Genomic DNA, 22,706 nt, shown 5'->3' with positions numbered 1-22,706 from the left:
TCTCCATCTGCTCGTCCATAATGAATATGAGGGCTTTTAAAAGTTGAAAGTGGAAGCTCAATCAAGAACGTGCTGGTTCTTCTTCAGGAGGCACTTTATATATATATATATATATATATATATATATATATATATATATATATATATATATATATATATATATATATATACATATATATATATATTTATGTTCAGATGAAAGTTTCCATGGAAAAATATGTTCCACTTTCAAACCGAAACACTTTGTAGTCGGAGTGTTTGATCTCCACTGTACAGGCTGTTTAACACACACACACACACACCTGTGTGTTGTTTAAAGCTGCGCTACGCACATTTTGTTGATTGTTCCGATTGATCAGACCTGACTGAGGGAGCGTTTGAGTCACCGTTTGGTCCATCGAAGGTCAGAAAAACGTTAATCGGTATTTGTCAAACCTGGAAATTTTCTCAAATGTCTCGTTTTTGTCCACAAACCAAAATGAGTCAGTTTTTATGATGATTTATTTGTGAATATGGAGCAAAGAAACCAGAAAATATTCACATATAAGAAGCTAAAATAATCAGAAATCTCGTTTTCATCATGAAAAAAGCTTCCAAATAGTTCAAGATTAATTAATCGAGTCATTTTTCCAGTTCTAGAATGCTTTAGTTGATTTGTATTGACATTTTTTTACGATCTGTGCCTGATTTTTGTATCTTTTCGCGGACGCTTCTTGGCGTTTTCAGTCAAACTCTGACCCGTTTGCGTTCGACTCATTTTACCAGCTCTGTCTTGACATAAAACTAGTAATTTCCCCGTGTTATATATCTGCTCTGTGTCCTTTCTTTGCCCCCTTTATGTCTCCTCTGTTTTTTCATTTCACCACAACCTGTCTAGGCAGATGGCCGGTTATGTCAGAGATTTCTTCTACTGTTAAAAGTAGCGCTGTGCAAAAGGTTAACGCACGACACGTTTCCATGACGACTGACCGGAAAAAGACGCGCATGACGTCATGTTTACGTGCCGCGACACCGGATTCCAGGCACCGTTTACCAGTTAGCTCCGCTAGCTGCATTAACTCCTTTTAGCACCTACAGTGGAACTGGAGCGGTCTGTTTATTAAAATGAAAAGAGCAGCGCTACAAATAACCAGCGTACCTGTGTACTGCGTATATGTGCATCTATTTTTCAAGTTTGCCGTTACTTTAGAGACTCATTTTAACAATCTGGAGTCACGTAAACATGACGTCATGCGCGTCTTTTTCCGGCCAGTCGTCATGGAAACGTGCCGTGCGTTAACGTTTGACAGCACTAGTTAAAAGGGATCAAACGTGTAAACTCGTCTGACACATCCGTTTTGACGCTAACTTTGTTTACATGTAAAAGTCACTCTGGACTTTTTTTCTAAAAGGAAGAGGGAGTAAAAAAAAAACTGCTGAGTCAGCAAGCTTGTTAGCGCGGCGGGTTTATCTCGCCCTCCTCTTCTCCTGCTAAGTTTGTTCCAGATAAAGTGCAGCGAGACGATGCTCTGACAAACCCTCGGGCCTTTCACAGCCTCTGCTCTCTGGCTGAATCTCCACCGCTCAACCCCCGCGTGCGCGAGCGCGTCCTGACCGGTCGCGTGGTGACAGCCAAATGTAAAACACTCGGCTGCTGCTTCCCACCGGAGCCTCGCTGACAGTCAGGTTGTGCCCAAACTGAGGGGGGAAAATTAAATACAAGTTGTACTCCCCGACTTTCTCTGGCTCCCCACGGGGACGTGACGGTTAAAATCTGGACGAGAAGATATTCTCTGAACCTCTTGCTATTCATATCAGTGCTGTCAGATCCTCTTAAGGGACGTGAGGGGAGATGCTGTCATGGGCTGAAAATAAAATAAAAAAATAAAAATCACCACTCTAAAACCTGGCCGGGCTCATTTATTCATCTCTGAGGAGGATAAATAATCTGCGAGGCTTTCACAGCCAACACAAGAACCTGCCACGTTCCCGATTTCGGCCCGTCACTCAGCCGTCGCTCCCGCTAAACGATAAATAACGACGTGCGGGCGACAGGCGAGGGTGAGGTACTTTGAGGTGAGGCGCTAACACTAACGTCGCGCTTTCAAACCTGTCAATAATGGTTGTCACACACGAGACAAACACACACATGTTCATTACCTTTGTGAATATCGAGTGAGATAAAATCATACATCAACCTGTAGTTGATACGTTAAAAAGTTAAACATGCTAACATGCATATAAGTAGCATGCTAGCCATTAATTAGTAAATATTATGCACATACTAACACCATACGTAGGAAAATCTTACTTCATGTCATAATAGAGGTAGAATAAGGTGTTAATAAAACAAAATTACAAATAAAGGGCTAGCATGCTACTTATATATGTTAGCAAGAATATGTGTTCCCTAATCTAAAGTGTTACCAAAAATACAGCTGGAAACCAACTTTTAGAACATTTCAAATGAGGGAACACATTTTTCTGTGGGAGGACAAACTCAGACGCAGGATTTTTATCACTTTACGAAGACTTAAAACTGCGCTGATCATATTCTCCCGTATTGTCTGATTTTGATTTTGAATCATGATTTTTTTCCTTTTTAATCTGCCAATTGAATCTGTAGAGAAAACTGAAGAAACTACAGGCTACACCACTGCTAGCTAGCACATTACTGCCGCACGTGATCGAGTAAATATGCTAAAAGCCGCTCATCCGTATTATTTCTGTGGTAAATCAATCAAAATACAAACTACCAACAACTTTTAAAGTCGAGGTGTGACAGCTCTGTGTCAAACACGCTAAGATCAGTAGGCTGAAGAAGCTGCTAGCTCCTTGACTTTTATGCTAGCTCTGTCTCCGGATAGATAAATGTAAATGAATATATTTCGGGCCTAAGAACTCCACGACATGAGGAAAAACAGTGAAAAATGTGTTGTTTAAAGTAAAGTTGAGTCGCCAGCTGTCGTCACAAAAGCGAATATTTACAGTTTTATTGAGAATATCTTCGTCTGTCTCTTAGATAACTTCTGTTTTTTGTTTGTTTTTAAAAAAACATTCCACTTTTGCCAGCGAGCGAAAAAACAAAAGAAAAACACAAACTCTTTCCACCCACAGAGCAGAGAAATGTTTTTATCACTCAAAACTACAATCTGTCACGTCCCGGGGACTTTTTTTTATTGTTATTGATTTGGTAATGAATTGCAGAACTCTACACTGTATGCAGGGGAGGAAAGAAAACAACGCCTTTTAATTATAGCCATTCAATTATAGCTGCATTCAAGAACCATTGGAGGTCCAGGGAGACACCTGGTGGTCCAGAGGAGACATGGAGGAAGTCAGCGGAGACGCTTTAAAACGGACCAGACGAATGTTTGCTTATCGTCGATTTTATCGTCGTCCTACAGATGAAACTAAACGATCAATGATGTTCCTGGTAATTCCGCAAACTGCACCTTTAATTTAATGTTTCATGTCGTTCAGAGAGCACTGAGCATACGGAGTCAGATTAAAGAAACTAATGATTAGGAGGAATAAATAAAGTTAATTCTGCAAATAAATTAAACTAATAAGATGAGTTTTCTGCCCAATATAATTTAATATAATCAGAGCAGATATAGACTCAGATTAAGAAGTACAAACTCAAATGATAAAATAACAAACTGTAAAATACAGAGGTCGATGAAATAATGGGGGAAAATAGAGCAAAAACAATTATGAGCAGAAATGCTGCTTCCCAAAGTTGAACTGAGAAAGTTAAAAGAGATTTAAAAACTAATCAAAAGAATCTTTAGAAAAGTTTCTTTTTTAACTATTTGTTTACTTTGTATTGATTTTTTTTTTTTTCCCTTGAATCCGCTCGCGTGTATGAAAAGTGCTCTATTAATAAAAAAACGCCTCGCTTTGCTTTAAAATCAATCGTGAAACAAACAGGTCGCCAGTGCAGGGAGTTTTTTAAATGAGCGTCATTTGTCCCCGACTCTCTGAGCTCCTAATGGGGCCATGTGTCACCGATCCCGGTCTTAGTCTCACCTGGTGGTAGCCGTCGTAGTCCAGGTTCCCCGGCACGGCGAAACCGGGGGCGAGGAAGAGCTCTGCCTCCATCATCTCGGGCTGGATGAACTCCTCCAGGTAAGTGCGACACAGGCGTCGGTCCCAGTCGTCCGTGATGTGACCTCCGTACATGATCTCGCCGAACAAGTAGCGCAGGTCGTCGTACGGCACCTTGGCATTGGCCTCCAGGTAGTTGTAGAGGACGTAGACGGAAATGGTGAGGTCTCCCGTGTTGAACGGGTACGATCGGTTCCAGCCCTGAGGACCGAACTTCCTGCGCTCCGCCACCACCGCGTGGAAGTAGCACAGAGCGAAGAGAATGCTCTTGAACTCCGACTCCTTGGCGCACATTTCCAGCGTGTCCTGGATGAAATAGAAGGAAACACAAAGAGAGGCAATGGTGGATCCTACTTTTCAAAACGCCAGCCAATCAAACACCTAGGGAAACTTTTAGCTCGTAGCAAATCACAGGTGATCGGCGGTCCGAACACTAACAAACTTAAAAAGCCTCGGTAGTTCTCTCAAAAGCATCTCGACCTAAAGAGAAGAATAGCTAAAGTTTGTTTGTTAACTTTGCTAAAAGTGTCACCGTGGCAACGTAGCATAAGACGAACGCTCTGTAAATCTAGTCTTAGTCCGTGATTTAAAGGGACAATATGTAGTATTTATGGGTTTATATTACCCAAAATCCACTTTTGTATACATATTATATGCTCCTGCATTGTCTAGTCGCTGTATAATATTCTTTGTTTCATTTTCGTAGTGTTTCAAAAAGTCATTTAAAATAACATGGTCGCGGGCCGCGGTCGCATAGCCACTGTTAGCAGCGAGACGCCATGTTTCTGCCGGAGCCTGTAAGGACAAACGCGAGAGAACAAATCAAGCGTCTCTTTACTTGTAGCGGAAGTCCCGCCTCCTCTCTCTCCGCTTTGTCTGCTACGGCCGTGGTAGCTCGCCCTCTCCCTCACCTCACGAACCTCATCTGCTGACACGCAGAAAGACGACGAGGACGACATTTGACCAGCTGCAGATGCCTTAGCGCTCAGGGAAGGGAGGGGGTGAGCAGAGCAGCAGGTCTTTGTTGTAAATTTCAGCCTCTCCTCTAGATGGCACTATAAACTACTTACTTCCCCTTTAAATCCGTTGCTTGTGTTTGTTCCCATCGCTCCGTCTTCTTCTTGTGTGGATCTGTGGTGATCCGGTACAATGTTCTCCCGTTAGCCTATTAGCCTGTCTCTGATTCTTTTGGCTTTTTTTTTTTTAAATGAAAACAACCGGCGAAGAGAAGAGTTCTCCGACATGTTGACCGATTTATGAGCTGTCTGGTATATAAACGTCTATAGAGGTGAACGGCGTCGTTTTCTGCCAGAGGGGGGCGCTACCTTAGTTGTGTGACATCAGCTTCTGGAGCTCTAAGGGGGACACAACATTGCAGTTGCAACTCTTACTACAAATTATTTTCTTGATTAATAAAGTACTTGCTTGGTCAGAAAATGTCAAAAAATGTTGGTGACGCTCTCAAATGTGTGATTTTGTCCAAACACCAAAGTGATTCATTTGTTACACGGAGCAAAATATTCACATTGAAGGAGCTGAAAAAACAACAACCCCACAATGGATTAATTTAGTCATGGAATAACTGTCGCAGACCTCTTTGTTATGTTCACATATTGAAAATAAAGCCTTCATTCATTCATTTAAAGCCGCTTCCAGCAACAGGCACCAAGCAACGCGCCCGTCGTGCAGCATTAAAGCACGACGTACGTGTTAATTCAGTGTAACATGTCCTGAGTTGTTCGGCCGCATTAACACGTCCGCGGCTGGAGTGTTACAGACGAGGAGATAGCGAAAGGCGCTCCCCACAATCGCTTTTATTTTTTGCCACGTTCTCCCCGGAGGAGGAGGCGTCACAGGAGCAGACAGACGACGAGGTGACGCCGTGGCAATAAAAGCCTACAATGAGATTCTCTTTTAATTGTCACAACTTGTCAGACGATCGTCACAGAGGCTCATTATTCCAGACAGGGATATAATAAATTTAAAAAAAAACCGGACATAAATGGCACTGTAATCTCATGGGGGAGGGAAGAGGGCTTAGTTAAATAAACATGCCAATAACCCCCTATGGAAATGGCTGATAGAGTGAATTCTCTTTATTTCAGCATGTCATGGTGAGAGGCACGGTGATGGACCTTTCACTGTGCTGGCTGCAGCAGAGCCCCGGGGGAGCTGGCTCTTATGATGCACACACACACACACACACACACACAAGTACAGTGTGTATATATACACACACACACCACACCCGTTTGGATGTTTAGTTAATATTCTGCACGATGCTCCTCTGCTCAAAACAGCTGAACAGAGACGCAGAGCCTCTCTATTCATGACCCGTGGACTGGACTGAGAGGACAGGAGGCGCTCACACACACATTTACACACAATCTGGACACTCACACAAAAGGTCCAGATATTATCATCTCGTCACGTTTGAGTCACGCGGCGGCGTGAATCGATCAGTTTGAGCAAATACGCGATTGCAGAGCTTATTTTTTGTATTACGGAAGCGTTATCTCGGCGAAAACTTGAATAAACGTAGCTCACGCTCGTGGGAGTGGAACTCGGAACGGCGTGAAAAGGTCAAGAGGAAGAGGAACTGTCATATCTGCGGCTTTAGCGCCGGCTCTGGCCACGCGGGTGGGCCGTTACGCAGTTAGCCTTACATTGATTAGCTTTCACTGAGTACACATACACAGCGGGAATGGGGGTGGAAATATTCCTGCCTCTGCAGACTTCACTTATCTCGGGCTCAGATAGACATCGGCGGAGTCAGGATCGCCGTGTGGAAATTGACCGGGGGGGAAGAAGAAGAAGCCGAAGCCGCGGAGGAAGATGCATCGGCGCGCAGAGAGGAAAAGCACCGCAGTGATGGTGAAGATGAGATAGAGATGCAGGGCTGATAAGGTGGAGGAGAGCCACGAAACACCACCACTGCGGCAATGATACTCTCCCCCCCCGCGCTCATAAATACACATTCACCCATGCTCGATCATCCTGTGAGGGCCATGAAGCAAAATCCCAGCTGACGTTGGTTCAAAGGAAGGAATGAAGGTTAAGGTTACCTTCAGACGTGATCTGATGTTTGGACTTATCATTGGTCAGAACTCAATAATAATATGCTCAAATGTCACTTCTGATGTTCTCCTGAACATCTCTAGCAAGCCCACAAGTCCACTTCTTCTCAATCCTGGTCTTACACCAAGCGTTTTGGGATCATCATTTGGGGTTTTGGGATCATCATTTAGGGGTTTTGGGATCATCATTTGGGGGTTTTGGGATAGTCATTTGGGGGTTTGGGATCTTCGTATGGGTGTTTTGGGATCATCATTTGGGGGTTTATTGGATAATTATTTGGGGGTTTTGGGATCATTATTTGGGGGTTTTGGTATCGTCTTAGGGGGTTTTGGGATCATCATTTGGGGGTTTTGGGATCGTCTTTGGGGGTTTGGGATCATCATTTGGAGGTTCTGGGATCATCATTTGGGGGTTTTGGGATCGTCTTTGGGGGTTTGGGATCATCATTTGGAGGTTCTGGAATCATCATTTGGGGGTTTTGGGATCGTGTTTGGGGGTTCTGGGGTCATCATTTGGGGAATTTTGGATTGTCATTTGGGGTTTTTGAGATTGTCATTCGGGGGTTTTTGGGATCATCATTTGGGGGTTTTGGGATTCATCATTTGGGGGTTTTTGGGATCGTCATTTGGATATTTAGGGTAGTCTCTTTAAGGGTGTATCTGAACGTCCACCCATCTTCTACCACAGGTACACGTAGAGACCAACAATCATCCACTCAACGTATGGACCCTGAATACTCAGTATTGTGTGCTACCTGGTTGAAGTTGTCCAGGGCCTTGTGCAGGTTGGCGTGCATCCCGGTGGGCGGCTCGTTGGTGATCTTGATGGAGTTCTCCAGGATCCCCTGTGGGATGATGTGGCCCTCCGGCGAGGACGACGGCTCGGCGCTGACAAACACCCGGAAGTTCTCGTGGCTGCCGTCGGCAATCTGCTCCAGAAGCTTCTCCAAGGTGCCGAGCCAGCGCGCCACCAGGTGGATGTTCTGCAGCGGAGCGGGAGAAGATCACACAATGAGTCATTTTTGTTGGGGAACTAATGGAAAGTAATTTGTGAGTTTAAAAAAAAAAAAAAAAAAGCTTAATGTTCACTAAATGTTTCCTTTATTCTGCTGGATATCTGTGATAATCTGGGCTTTAATGGATAAACTGTAATAGCTTCATTTGGTGCCTGACGCTGGAATTGCCTGTTTCATTTATTTTTTGCAATGACAACCAGCAAAAAAAAAAGAGAAGGGGGGAGCAATTAAAACGCTGCATATTCTCCTCGACTCACTGTGACAATGATGTGGCACCAAATTAAACGGTACATAGCACTCAGAGAGAGAGAGGACGTCTCCAGGTCGCTGACATTACGCTCAAAGCTCTCTTCGTTGGAGTGCGGCAAGGACGGGAGGAGCATCTCAACTGTCCCCGACACTCGCAGGACATCCGGACGAGCGAGAAGGAGTCAGAAACTCCCACATTTCCTTCACCGCCACCACGCGGAAATTTAATTACACCACTAATAACTCCAGTCATTAATTCATAAGCCTCTTTGCTTTCTCATTTCCCTTTGCTCTCCATATTTAATCTTCCTTCTTGATGGCTGAAGTTAGCGCTCTCTCTCTCTCTTTCTCGCTCTCCAAAACGACGGGACATGAAACGAAGAGTGGGGGGGGGGGGAACTCCAGGAGGAGCTGAGACAGGGGTGTGGGATAAGCTAGTTTGGTTTTGCCTCCCGATGCCTCTGGAGAATAATGAATAGTGTACAAATTAAAAGTCTAAATTCAAGTGCTTTTTCATCAAGCCACAGTACAAACTGCGGCTTCCTCTTGGCATGTAAATACTTTGGCAATAAAAGGCAGAGTCTGCCTCGGAGCTCGTCACTGTAATGAAACCATTCATCCTCTGGCTGCAGGGAAAGAGAGAGAGAAACAAACAAGACAGAAGAGAAGCCACTACTTTATGGCTTTTTAATTAACTTCCAGGTGAAACGTTTATTTATTTATTTTTTATTTTTTGTTCCCGTAACCGTTTTCTTGATAAGTAGCGCTGATGCTACATCAAAGAGTCACCTATTTACATAATAATAATATAAAAGCTGAATCTAAATCCCATTAAGAGCCGGAGCCGCCGCGCGAGGTCTGTGATGCTATCACACGCGACCTAAAGGTAGATGCACAATGTTGAATCCAACAGCTAACACAAGGAGGATTTCTCACACTGTCAGACTCCACAGGCACAGAGAGCACAACACACTCTATATTAATTAATGCCAGACTATGTGGCTACAGTAGCTAACAGCTAGCAGCTACTGTAGCTGCCGAAGTCAAGCATTAATGCCAGACTATCTGACTACAGAAGCTAACAGCTAGCAGCTAGAGTAGCTAACAGCTAGCGGGTACAGTAGCTGCTGAAGTAAAACATGAATGCCAGAATATTTGGGTACAGTAGCTAACAGCTAGCAGCAACAGCAGCTGCCGACGTAAAACATTAATGCCAGACTATCTGGGTACAGTAGCTAACAGCTAGCGGGTACAGTAGCTGCTGATGTCAAATAGTAATGCCAGAATATCTGGCTACAGTAGCTAACAGCTAGCGGGTATAGTAGCTGCTGAAGTAAAACATGAATGCCAGAATATTTGGGTACAGTAGCTAACAGCTAGCAGCCACAGTAGCTGCTGAAGTCAAACATTAATGCCAGACCATCTGGCTACAGTAGCTAACAGCTAGCGGGTACAGTAGCTGATGACGTCAAACATTAATGCCAGACTATCTGGATACAGTAGCTAACAGCTAGCGGGTACAGTAGCTGCTGAAGTAAAACATGAATGCCAGAATATTTGGGTACAGTAGCTAACAGCTAGCAGCCACAGTAGCTGCTGACGTCAAACATTAATGCCAGACGATCTGGCTACAGTAGCTAACAGCTAGCAGCCACAGTAGCTGATGACATCAAACAATGTCAGACTATCTGAGTGCAGTAGCTAACAGCTAGCGGGTACAGTAGCTGCTGACGTCAAACAATGTCCGACTATCTGGGAATAGAAGCTAACAGCTAGCGGGTACAGTAGCTGCTGATGTCAAACATTAATGCAAGACTATCTGGGTACAGTAGCTAACAGCTAGCAGCCACAGTAGCTGCTGACATCAAACATTAATGCTAAACTATCTGTATACAGTAGCTAACGGCTAGCAGCTACAGTATTGGTAAGCGGAACATATGCACAGAAACATGTAAATGAATGAGTTCAGCGCCCTCTTCACCCGTCCAGAGCTAAAATTATCTCACAAACATGAATTTATAAAAGTCTATTCCAGCAACTTCAGTGTTGAGGAAATACAACTAGATTTTTCTCCTTCGTAAATTCAGCAGAACGTCAAGTTTGGTTGTTCTGCTAAATCTTGCCTGAATCAGGAGGGAAAACCGGTCTCTAAAACAGTTTATATGTACAACTGATAAATATAGGATGCAACATCTAAAGGTGTTCATTTAAAAAAGGGGGGGGGATGAAAGCGAGAAAAACCTTCAGTGGAACTTTGAAGCAAAGCAAAGAAAAGACATCACGCTGCTCAGAGCTTCATTTCCACGTCACCACAGAACATTTTCAGTCGCATTCTTTCTGCAAATGAGGCGACTTTAGCAGTAAACATAGCGGAGAAACTGGCCACTCCATTCCCACTGCCCCGGCCTCTGTGTGTGTGTGATATTCAGCTCCAATCTGTCCGATTGATTGCCTTCTCCATTCTCCATCCCAACGGGCTGCTTTCAGAGTTTCCGTGTCTCTGTCTGGCAGACTCATCTGAGCGGGGAGCTGCTCTTTTCTCTGCTATAATTACCCGTCTCTGAGCGGGAGCCGGCACATTGACCCGGCCCCTCCTCCGCTGATGGGAGCCGGAAACCTGGCCGGGCGAGACAGTGAAGGTGGGACTGCGAGGATTGATGAGAGGGTAGGTACAGTACGTCGCAGGGAAATGAGAAGTTATAGGGCTGGGCCACAAAAAATCCATTCACATAAGAATCGCGATTCCCATTTACTACGATTCAGAATCGATATAAAATGTCCTAGATTCTACTTTTTCAGTATTGTAGAGCAGTGTTTCCATAACGACTGACCGGAAAAAGACGCAGGTGGCGTTTTGTTTACATGCTGTAAAGTCCAGGCACCGTTAGCGCTGTTAGCCGCATTAGCGTTAGAGCAGCGCTACATGTAAACAGCGTGAAGTCTCTAAAGTAACGATAAACTTAAAGACTCCACGCTGTTTATATGTAGCGCACGGCTTTTTCTGGTCAGTCGTCATGCAAACGCATCGTGCGTTAAAGTTGACGCCGTTAACGTGCACGGAACTAATCAAATCACTTGGAATTGAATTGTAGCCCCAAAAACGGAATCTAATGGTGAGATAGTAAAAGATTCCCACCCCGAATAATTAAGTGTACGCGGTGGAGATAGACGAGTGAGGAGAGGGGATATAATGGAGCGTCTGAGCCGCAGATACAAACATAAGAGGTGAGAATATGACGCCTCCCTCCCTCTCTCAGTGCCACGGGGGTGGCTCTCAGCAGGCAGACAAACGGACAGCTGATGATAGAGCGAGTGGGAGGTTTGTTGCCACGGGGACGAGGCCTTTTTAAGCCCATCGATCGGGATTCTCATGCAAAGGTAATTAAACAAGAGCTCGTCTATGTATGCGGCCCTGAGAATTCTGCGCGGATTAAAAGGAAAAGGTTTTTTTTCTGTTCCTGCGGTGGCCGCCGGGTTCTGCGGCTCATATCCGTCAATATTTTACCCATTGAAATTCCATCAATGTTTCCCACTTAAAATGCAAAAAAAAAAGAAAGAAAGAAGAAGCGGCAGCCTTGCCCTCAAGATAAGAGAGGAACAGATACGGTGGCTGTAGATAGTGTGTACTGTATAAAGCTGCTGCTGTCGCCACAGAAAATTAAATTCTCCCCCTTCAATGCGGACAAAAAAAACAGCACATATGATAATACAACACACACACACACACACACACACACAGATAATGGAAATGCCGCAGAGGAAATCCTCAACATGAATGAGTCCCGTGTTATAGATATCACTGTTTGTTTATAATAAATGACATTTTCTTTTCACGCAAAACACTGTGGAAGAAGCTGGAGTTTAACATATAGAACATTTTAGTGAGCGATCATCATATTAAAGTGTTTTTTTTTTTTACTCTCTAATACCACAAATCATAATTAGATCTTCACTTCATACATTAATACATACAGTATAAGGCAGTGTTTCCCAAACTTTATATATGCAGCAACTTATTTTCAGCCATATCTGTAAAAACTAGTATCGGTTTGAACGGGTAAATGAATCATAGCTTATTTGATGTCATTTAAAACATAAATATGAACTAAAACGTTGGTAAATTTCTGTGACCCATTCCTGGATCGCAAACCAGATTTTGGGAACCACTGGTCTTTTTAGTTCATGGTGAATTTATGTGTTTGTCGTAAAAAAAAAAAACATGATATGATATTAATTACTTTAAACAAATGTCAAAAATGAATGCCACATATGTATCGCCGCCTGGTGGTTGACAGCAGTATAATCAATGAATCCTACCTGCTATATATTAGCCATCATTTCCACACCAGGAAGTTTGTATTTCTTGCATTTGAGCTGTGAGTTTTACACGTGTACGTGTTTATTGTGGAGTACACGGTTATTAAACAAGCATATACCAACACTACCTGTAAAATGACCCAGTGTCCGTTCTCTGCTGCCAAACTGAGCGCCTGCTCGGCGACGACCTCTTGACCTTGACCCAGAGAAACGTTGTGGAAGTTCTTGTTGTCGAAGGTGAAGCCCAGCTTCTTTCCTGAAAGGAAAACAGATGGAGGCACGAGGGGAAAGATATCTTTAATGATTTAATTAATAGTTGTCATAACTTGCACAGCCAAGCTAGCAGCGCTAGCATAATATAGCATAGAATGCTTCTTCAGGTGTGAGCTGGTTTTAGCTGTCCAAAGCAAAGGAAACGCATTAGCCATCGACTTTTTCATTTAGCCAATATCTTGCTAGCTGTACAAAAGCTCCATTCTCATGTCTTATGTTGGAACTCAAGTAGAAGATGGCTTCTCAGCCCAGATGTCATAATTTTCCAGTAATATCTGCTAATTTGTCTTCACAGATATCCTAATTGGTCATTTACGTAGCCAATATCAGTTAGCGTAGCAGTTAGCAGCTCAATATAGAAAGTGTTTTAAGATTTTTCCTATTTTATAAACCTCTTTGTTTCCCCCACAGGTCTAAACTAGTGTATATTTGAATCTAGTTCATGTTGTTGTTTTTTTGTTTTTTTAATCGAGGTGCAAATCTGATCTCAGCCCACATTATTGGCATTTTTCAAAATCAGTCATTGGGGCGGAGTTAAAATGTATAAACTCACAAGAGGAAGGTAAAAGTTTTAAAAGTAAACGGCCTTGAACGAGGATGACTCACCAAAGATATTCTTTATAGAGATCATATGTATGCGTTTATAATGATTTAAAGGTAAATTAAAAACCACAGGGATTAAACCTGATTCTCCATATTCGTTTGATATCACGGTGTTCTGAGCGTTGATGCGATCGCCTACATGTGTCAGATAAAACTCAAAAAACACGCATCACCATGTGTTTAAATAAAAACGAACAAGCTGTGTGGAGATAAAGCCGATATCTCATTCTCGGAAATCGACAACACGTGTCTGCGGTGGCCCGGCGACTGGTTCAAACTGTATAATTACTCATGTGCTTGATGACTGAAAGCAGGCGCAGAGTGAAGGGGTGACTCTGGGATATCAGCAGTCGCCTGCAGAGCAAACAAAATCACATCGTCTATCTAATGAAAATCTAATTGAAGCCTAATACCAATGAGAAAAGCCAACAGTCGGAGCTGTAATGGGGAAAAAAAGCACCTGTTCCTGGTTCAAACTGCTGCTGCTGTGACTCATCATCCACACGTCCTCTCCACGCCTGCAGCCGCCGGTGGTTTCTCTCGGCTTTGATGCGTTTAGAATGAGGCCGTGAGATAATCGATAATCACGCTGCTCGCGGGCAGCTCCGGCAGGAGAAACACCCTTTTATCACATTTAGAGGCGACGGCACATTTCAGTGCAGGGGGATGAAAAGCCAGTGGACGCCTGATTTAACCACCTGCTGCTGCTGCTGCTGCTTGGTGTCCATGTCTTTATAAAGGAAGAGGCATCGGATAATATAACAGATGCATTTAAGCGCTGAAATCAAAGTATGGTATGGATTTATTCGGTGATAAAGGACTAACTATAAGGATTCCCCACACCTTAGTTTACATCAAATTCAAGGACTTTTGCAGGACAAATTCCTATTCAAGGATAGAATGTGCGGACACAGTTTTAACCGACCATAAAAATGTTCAATGGGGGAGTTCCGCCCCTTTTTTCCAATATAACTTGGAACCGTTTCGGAATAACGGCGCTGAGAAGCTGGTGAATCTCGTCTGCGATTGGGCGGTCGCTGCGCGGAAGTCCTGAGGGGCTAACGCAATGACAGGTATATGGGCGCAATTACAGCTCTGTTTCTCTGCTTTCCAGTGTCCACCAACCATCCGTCTTTTGTCGCCACATGAGGGTCGAATTTGTTAGATATCGTGAATCGGTCTAGGAATTACGTTAACGAGAACTAGTCAAGGTGGCGCTAAACACGCTAGTAACGTTTGTAAGTCACGTGCCAATTTTGAAATCCGCCAAGCGAATCGTTTGATAGATATACGACTAAGAGACGGTTGATATTATCAACATTTTTTAATGATAAATTGGCCGGAATCGTCACATCAACATTGAACTTTGGCTTTCCAAATGACGTGGAATGTCCAGTACTGTATAGGGTCGACTACAAACTCTTTAGCGCCATCTGAATCTGAATGAATCTGAATACACATTGTGGTTTTCTTGTTGACAAGGCGCCAAAATATTTCCATACCGGTGATTCCCGAGAAGCGGTAGGTGGTGTTGAGTTTGAGTTGCCATGGTTACTATACGTTGTAGTCCTAAAGTAGTTCTGGAAAAAGTTTCCAGATTGAATTATCTTCCTGTTTTTTGCCGCTAACGTTACCCAAATGCTAGATAGCGTCACTATTGCCTGTGTATAAACTGGGTTAGGACCTAAAAAGTCCTAAAACGGTTGTGACATTTTGTAAAAAATCAGCAACAATTTAGCTGTATAAACACAACAATGCTAAATGGTTCTGGAAAAAGTTTCCAGATTGAATTATCGTCCTGTTTTTTGCCGCTAACGTTACCCAAATGCTAGCTAGCATCACTAGTGCCACACGTTATTGACCAAATACTCAAGAACAGCGATGGCTAGAGCTACGTTTTACATATTTGTTTTTACACAGAGTTTTAGCTAAGACAGGAAAGGGTTCTACTCACTATTTAAACATGTAGAAATCAGTATTAAATGATAAAATATACATTAAATGAACTTAAACTACACAGAATACAATATCAATGTCATTTCAGAAGACTGAAACACTTTCTTGTCGACAAAACATTTCCATACCGGTGATTCCAGAAAAGCGGTAGGTGGTGTTGAGTTTGAGTTGCCATGGTTACTATACGTTGTTCTTGTATGATCGTGCTACAATGGCTAGAAGCACAACACTGCATTTGTTTTCCCCCTCTGGCATCGATCGATATTTGATTTACAATGGAGATCGATGGCACCGCCCTACATTTGAAAGTGTTCCCTTGAGATAAGATGACGAAATGAGATATTACAGACGCTGAAAAATAAATGCTCGGGGAGTAGAGATCTCCTGGTTCCAGTAAACTGGTGAAATCCCCACACTCTGAATATTTCATACGAGCCGACTTCAAACGCACACAGGCTGATTTATTTGGCATCAGCTTCAGTGTCGGTCGCCCGTTCCAGGTCAGCACAAAAAGCTTTGACTTTTGGCATATTTTTGTTAAAAAAAAACAAAAAACTGCCATGCGTTTTATTCACAAAAGAATGTAAAGTAACTCCACAAAACCAATGACATTTACTTCCCACTGCCCCTAACACAGCAGCAGTGCTGTCTCATATATTTGTGACCTTTAGCGTAATCTCTTCAATCTGCCTCGAGCCTGTCGTGCTCTGTTTGCCAGCGATGGCCTGATATCACAGCAGAGTCACGGAGCATCGCGGCTTTTTCCTTTACCTTATACCTGATGCCGAGGTTTGAGCCCCTGCACTTAACTTCAACAGGCTTCTGCTACCCCCCCAACCCTGACTCGTAGGTTTTCCAGGATAAAAACAAGCACAGGAGAGGCTTTTACCGTGTTTCTCCACATCCTTCAAAGGGTCAACTCCAGGAGAGAGGATGAAGAACATGGGCGTAGCAGGACCGGACTCTTCAAAGGAGACGGCGAAGTCCAGGGACCTGCCAATCACGTACTTGCTTCCCAGTTTCTCCTCTACAAAGTCTCTGTGAGGGGAAAAGAATATGAGTCAGTTTTTATTATCTTACGCCAACACGCTGGACAACTTAAAGAGTCTTAAAGACGACGTCTGAAGTTGACTGACAGCTACTTGTCAGGGAATATTAACTCTGCTCAAAGTTTTTCCTTAAATGTAAATCTTTTGAGAGACAGCATACATTTTGCCTTTGTTGAAAATGTAAAGCTACTATATTTATAAAAAAAAAAGAAAAAAAAAAAAAAGATGAAGTTTAGAACAACGGCTGTTGTGACAGTTGTCAAAAAACCCTTTATTTACCAATGTTAACCAAAATGCTAGCTAGCATCACTATTGCCTATGTACTGTAAATACTGGGTCAGGGGTAGGACTAAAAAGTCCTAAAACGGTTGTGACATTTGCAAAAATCAGCAATAATGTAGCTGTATACGATAATGCTAAACTGCTCTGGAAAAAGTTTCCAGGTTGAATTATCTTCCTGTTTTTTGCCGCTAACGTTACCCAAATGCTAGCTAGCGTCACTATTGCCTGTGTATATACTGGATTAGGACTAAAAAGTCCTTAAACTGTTGTGACATTTGTCAAAAATCAGCAATTATTTAGCTATATGAACATGACAATTCTAAATTGTTCTGGAAAAAGTTTCCAGATTTAATTATCTTCCCGTTTTTTGCCGCTTACGTTACCCAAATGCTAGCTAACGTCACTATTGCCTGTGTATAAATTGTGTGAGGACTAAAAAGTCCTAAAACTGTTGTGATGTTTGTCAAAAATCACAAATTTCAGCAATAATTTCACTTTTTTTGCCACTAACGTTGCTAGCTAGCATCACTAGTGCCACAAGTTCCTGACCAAATACTTAGGAACAGCGATGGCTAGAGCTATGTTTTACATATTTGTTTTTACACAGAGCTTTAGCTAAGTTTAAGCTAAGACAGGAAAAGATTCTACCCACTATTTAAACATGTAGAAATCAGTATTAAATGATAAAAATAAACATTAAATAAACTCAAACGACACAGAATACAATATCAAAGTCATTTCAGAACACTTTGAAAGTGTCCAGTGAGACCAGATCCTGAAGTTTCACATAATTGTGTTGTTGCAGGAAGAAGGAACTGCGCATTCAAACACCCTTTTTTTTCAGCCCCATCTTGTATTAATGAGGCTCACTGATTGTCTGAAGCACAAAAATAGCTGTAATTACGCCGTACCTTTGCAGGGACAAACACAGCAGCAGTAAGCAGCAGCAGCAGCAGCAGCAGTAAGCAGCAGCATCATTGAGCTCAGGTGCCCCTGTCAGCTCGGATTTTCAAGCCAAAGGTTAAAGAGTTTAACCCGTGACCTCTCACCACACGGCAGAGGTCAGCGCCCTCGTTCACAGAGCAAAATTTCAAGCCAACGATTCGACCTCTCACCTGATGGCGTACGTCATGCGGTCGGGTCTCAGGGTCCTCATCATGCACAGCTTCTGCAGCGAGGTCTTGTTCTTCCACTCCTGGGGGAATTTCTCCTTCTCCGGACACCCGCACTCCACAAATTTCTTCCACAGTTTGGCCGAGCCTTCGATGTCTCTGTCCAGGTTTCTGAACTCTTCCATGGACGACAGCGCCTGGTGGTGCATGGGAAGAAAAGTTTTGCAATATGCAGTAGAAAGAACTAACTTTGTTTGGAGACGTTAAAACACCGGACAGGAGTCGGAAACGCTTTCATAAACACCATCCCTCTCATATTACAGGGGTATGGCGGGCGGGCGGGCGGGCGGGCGGACGTGCGGGCGGGCGGGTGGGCAGGACTGAATGTGCATTGGTTTGCAGAAGCAGTGGGGGTTCATTATGCGGCTCCAGCTGACAGACACCTCATCTCTGAGCTGAGGAGCGTCACGCAGAGCAGCCTCCAGCAGGTTCACTCCCCGACGACTGCGCTACACAAACTGTGCGTGCTGTCTGCTGTGCTGTCGGAGCCATCGGGAAGGTCCTGGAGCCTTCAGAGAGCGGAGACGCAGAGTATGAGACGCCGTGGAATTAAATATATCCATGATTTCAGCTCTTCTGGTGCTAAACTGGTAGCAGCTCCACACAGGTCCAAATTCTGAATGTCTCCTAATTACGACACAACCGGCGCTGATTACTCTTGGCTCTGTTTACTCGGCAGCCATCTTGGCAGGCAATTCGGCCCCACTTTGCTAAATCGAATGAAAACGTAGCTCATTTAAAAAGTAGTTGTGACTAAATGGGGATAACACTAGCAACTAGCAGCACGAGCAACCCCAAGAAACATTTGAAAATACATGTGGTGAAAAGGTTTAGTTAAGCTAACATTTCTGCTGATGCTAACGGAAGGAACTGCAGGCGAAACTAGACTAAGATGCAACCACTCGTTACAGTTGCATGTGTAGCAACGCTGTTAGCATCACTTCTAATTTATGTGGTGGAGCAGTGGCTAGCATAGTTGCCTTATAGCGAAAAAGAACCATGCTTGCAACCTGGTCCGACTAATGGAGTTAGCATGTTCTCCCTGTGTGCGGCAGCATGACATCAGACGCGCATGACGTCATGTTGACGTGCCGCGACACCGAGTCCAGGCCCCGTTTACCAGTTAGCTCCGTTAGCTGCATTAGCTCCTTTTAGCGCTGTTGGCGCGCCTACCGTCGAACTGAAGAGGTCTGTTTATTAAAGGAAAAGAGCAGCGCTACAAATAACCAGCGTACCGTGTACATGCGTATGTGTGCCTCTGTTTTTAGCGTTACTTTAGAGACTCATTTTAACAAATCGGGAGTCACGTAAACATGACGTCGCACGTGTCTTTTACCTGGTCAGTCGTCATGGAAAAGCAGTTGTGCGTTAACGTGCATGAGCGTTGACGCGTTAACGTTTGACAGCACTAATCTAAAGCTATTTATTCCAGTGAAGTCCAGTGGTTTAAACAAAATAGGCTGCCCCCTGGTGGTGGAGAATGACCACCACAGACTGTATGTGTTTCCTAGACTCTCCTCTATATGGGGGCCCACTATTTAAAGATTCTGACAAGAGCATTTATAGCCATATACTTTATTTTATCATTTTAAATTGGTCAATTAATCATTTCCTAGAGATGTTTGGTACAAAATTTGGGGAAATTTGTTTGGCGGACCCAAAATTAATCCCTCACGCCCCATCTGTGGGTCCCAACCCAGTGTTTAGGAATCCCTGTTATGCTTTGACAGCTCCTCAAACCCTCTACAGGCACAGCATTCCAGATATTATAGATTCTTTAAAAAAAAAAAAAAATACAGTTAGAGGAGGTGGAGCAGCGTCGTCCATCTTCATTTACAGTCCACCCTCAACACTTCAAATGTGGCTCTCACACACACACACACACACACACACACACACACACACACACACACACACACACACACACACACACACACACACACAGATTCAGTTTGTTTAATTACCACAGGCAGTCGGGCAACCTCTCGGCCCCGCGGTGGAGAGCAGAACACACACGGAGCCTCGTGGGATTTCCGTTCCCGCTAATATCGTCAAGAAAAGCCCGAGCAATCAGCGGATCTTATCCGTCCCTGTAAAGCTTTTTCCGGCTGATTATGTTACCAACTCCAATAAGAAAATCCAGTGACACGATTTGATTAGTGGGCGCTTTAAACATCGGCGGTTTGGGTTGAGAGCAGTTAGAGAGGGGAGAGGAAAAAAAAAAGGCCGTCTCCAAAATCCTCGCAGGGATTTGGGTTAAGTTAATATTCCGGGGGCAGCATCGGTTGAAAAATTCATGAGCACACATGAGATCGAGGAAAAAGAGGAAAGCGCAGCAGCTACTGCCAGGGTTTGGTTTGCCGCTAAAGTGATCTGACAGGCGAGGGAACCTCACAGCGTTTTGTGTCACCAGATGTCTGTCCTTTTAAGAGGAACCGCGGGTTCATAGAGTTTTACCGCGGATAAAATGAACCCCGAGGGTAGGAGGGGCGTCGCGGAGGATCGCACATATACTGTCGGACTGCACTGAAGGTGGTGGTGAAACCGAGAAAATGGATTTCAATTACGTTGCCAAACAAGTAAGTGCTAAAATATCATCTTTTTCACATTTCATTCCTGCCTCTCTCACTTAACTGGATGATGTTTAGGGGAAACTGGAGGTCAGGAGGTTACTTCAGTATTTTGGGATGTAAGAGCAGCCTGAACACATCTTGCCTGATGTTTGAAGACATTAGCTAACACACATTAGCTCCAGTTAAGAGTCAGGAAATCAAAAATATCCCAAAAAATATATATCTTTATAAAGTAAAATCAGTGTATGCTAGGTGAGCTACTGTAGCTAGCTAAAAGTGCGTTGATATATAATGAGAAAATGGGCGCTAGTTTACTCTAGTTTAGCTCTAACTAAGTGTATCATATTTAGTTAGCGCTCGTCGTGGTTTAGCTGCTACTACGTACAAATGGCTCAAGTAACTTGATGCAAAAAACATGTTTTGCGTTTAGTGTGATTGCACTGTCACGCTAACATGTTCCTTGTTGGGGTTTAGCTTTAGCTAATAATTATTCTGTTCCTCTGATTAAACTTCTTAATATATAAAGAAATAACTTGCAAATGTTGGAGAATATAACGTGGCTCATAGATCGGAGTTGCGATTTAATCATGTATTGACGGTCTGTCACTAGGACTATATGCTAGTAAGCTAAATAGCATTTTCAAGTCAATTCTTCCCATATGCAACTATTTCAATGATGGAATTTAATCGTAATTAACTCATTTTGAGTCATTTAAAAAAAATAGTAATAACAACTGTTTTGCTAAGAGTCTACGATGGTCAGCAGGTGCATGAGTCAGCATTATTTTTTGCCGTCTATGGTATAGAACCAAAAAAAAAGCATTTCAGATGCTTTAAAATGTCTGTTGGCGTTTGTAGGCTGGATATTTTTGTTAAGATCAGAGTTCAAATTATCATCTATATCTGTAGGGTAGAGTTACTCTGTGTGGTCATATTTAATTAAATCTGAATAAATAAATAAATGTTAATTTTTATTTACAGGAAAGATGTTTAACGGTCAAAAATGAATGTGTATTTGATTTAAATCCTACTTTTCTTTACCGAGTTACTTTTTACAGTGCACAGGCAGTGAGAGAGCACAGTTTTTCTACCGTGTAACAGTGAAATTTGAAGCTTTACTCTTTATTAAACATTCCTAAACTGGATTACATCTCATGTCATTTGCGTCAGAATGAAGTTACCGTGCCTTCAGCTCATTGTGGGGGATTTGGGGGAAATTGAAGGAAGCCACGACAAACTGTGTTAAAAACTAAAACGTCTCTAAAGGATTGGGAGAGAATTACTAACGCTCACGTCCTCATCACATACCTTGATTCCTCCCCAGGAATGATGCGAGAGGAAGTCCACAGGTGACGTCACACCTGGCAGCACGGGGTATCTCAGAAGGAAGTCCAGCTCGTCGGGGTTTATTTCTTTATTCATGAGGAGAATCTGGAGACACACGGGAAAACATGGATGTGTTTGAAGGCATTGTTGTTTTGCAGCTCACACGCACGCACGCACACACACAGACTCCATTTCCTTTCCACTTGATTAGATCCAGACAGGTGCTCTGATCTGCAGGAACATCAGAGCAGGACTCGACTGCCAGCTTGTTCTGGAACAACAAACCACGCAGGAGATGATACTGCGTGGTCCTTGTTTTTTTGTTACCTGGAAGGCGAGCTGAGCGATGTACGTGAGCTTGTCACACTCGAACAGGCCTCTGGTGGTGTACTGGAAGACCGAGGACGTGATGCTGTCAATTAGGTTGGACACCCGCTGCTTCAGAGCCTCGTCCGGCTCAGCCTTGGACACCGCCTTCTGGAAGACGACGCTGAACGCCTGAGGACACACGACACGAATAAAAACCACTAAATCTAATTATATTCATCCATAAGTGGATTGTGTTGATTTAATAGCTGTTTTTTTTAATCAATTAAAAATGATTTCTACTGTTTTATTACACATCTAACTCTTCTGGGATGTTCTTACCGTTGATATTATTGAAGACGTATCCAAGATATGTGCAGTTTTAACAAATTTAAGACCTCTGACGGAGCTTTTCAAG

General features: G+C 43.3%; 1 protein-coding gene across 1 annotated transcript in view; it reads right to left on the bottom strand.

Moving 5' to 3' along the window:
- The window catches only part of dnah9 (dynein, axonemal, heavy chain 9), a gene marked incomplete at both ends in the record, with an annotated part of 143,014 nt that overhangs the window by 11,295 nt on the left and 109,013 nt on the right, over nt 1–22,706 (bottom strand). Inside the window, 7 exons of the mRNA XM_083904660.1 lie at nt 4,012–4,395; nt 7,922–8,149; nt 12,877–13,004; nt 16,470–16,618; nt 18,027–18,220; nt 21,965–22,087; nt 22,310–22,480. Coding sequence (XP_083760786.1) covers nt 4,012–4,395; nt 7,922–8,149; nt 12,877–13,004; nt 16,470–16,618; nt 18,027–18,220; nt 21,965–22,087; nt 22,310–22,480 — 1,377 coding nt within the window. The remainder of the gene's footprint in view (nt 1–4,011; nt 4,396–7,921; nt 8,150–12,876; nt 13,005–16,469; nt 16,619–18,026; nt 18,221–21,964; nt 22,088–22,309; nt 22,481–22,706) is intronic.

The sequence above is a fragment of the Microchirus variegatus genome (genome assembly GCF_963457635.1).
Source record: "Microchirus variegatus genome assembly, chromosome: 18".
In the NCBI taxonomy this organism is placed as follows: domain Eukaryota; kingdom Metazoa; phylum Chordata; class Actinopteri; order Pleuronectiformes; family Soleidae; genus Microchirus; species Microchirus variegatus.
This window is presented reverse-complemented; position numbering and strand designations above follow the sequence as displayed.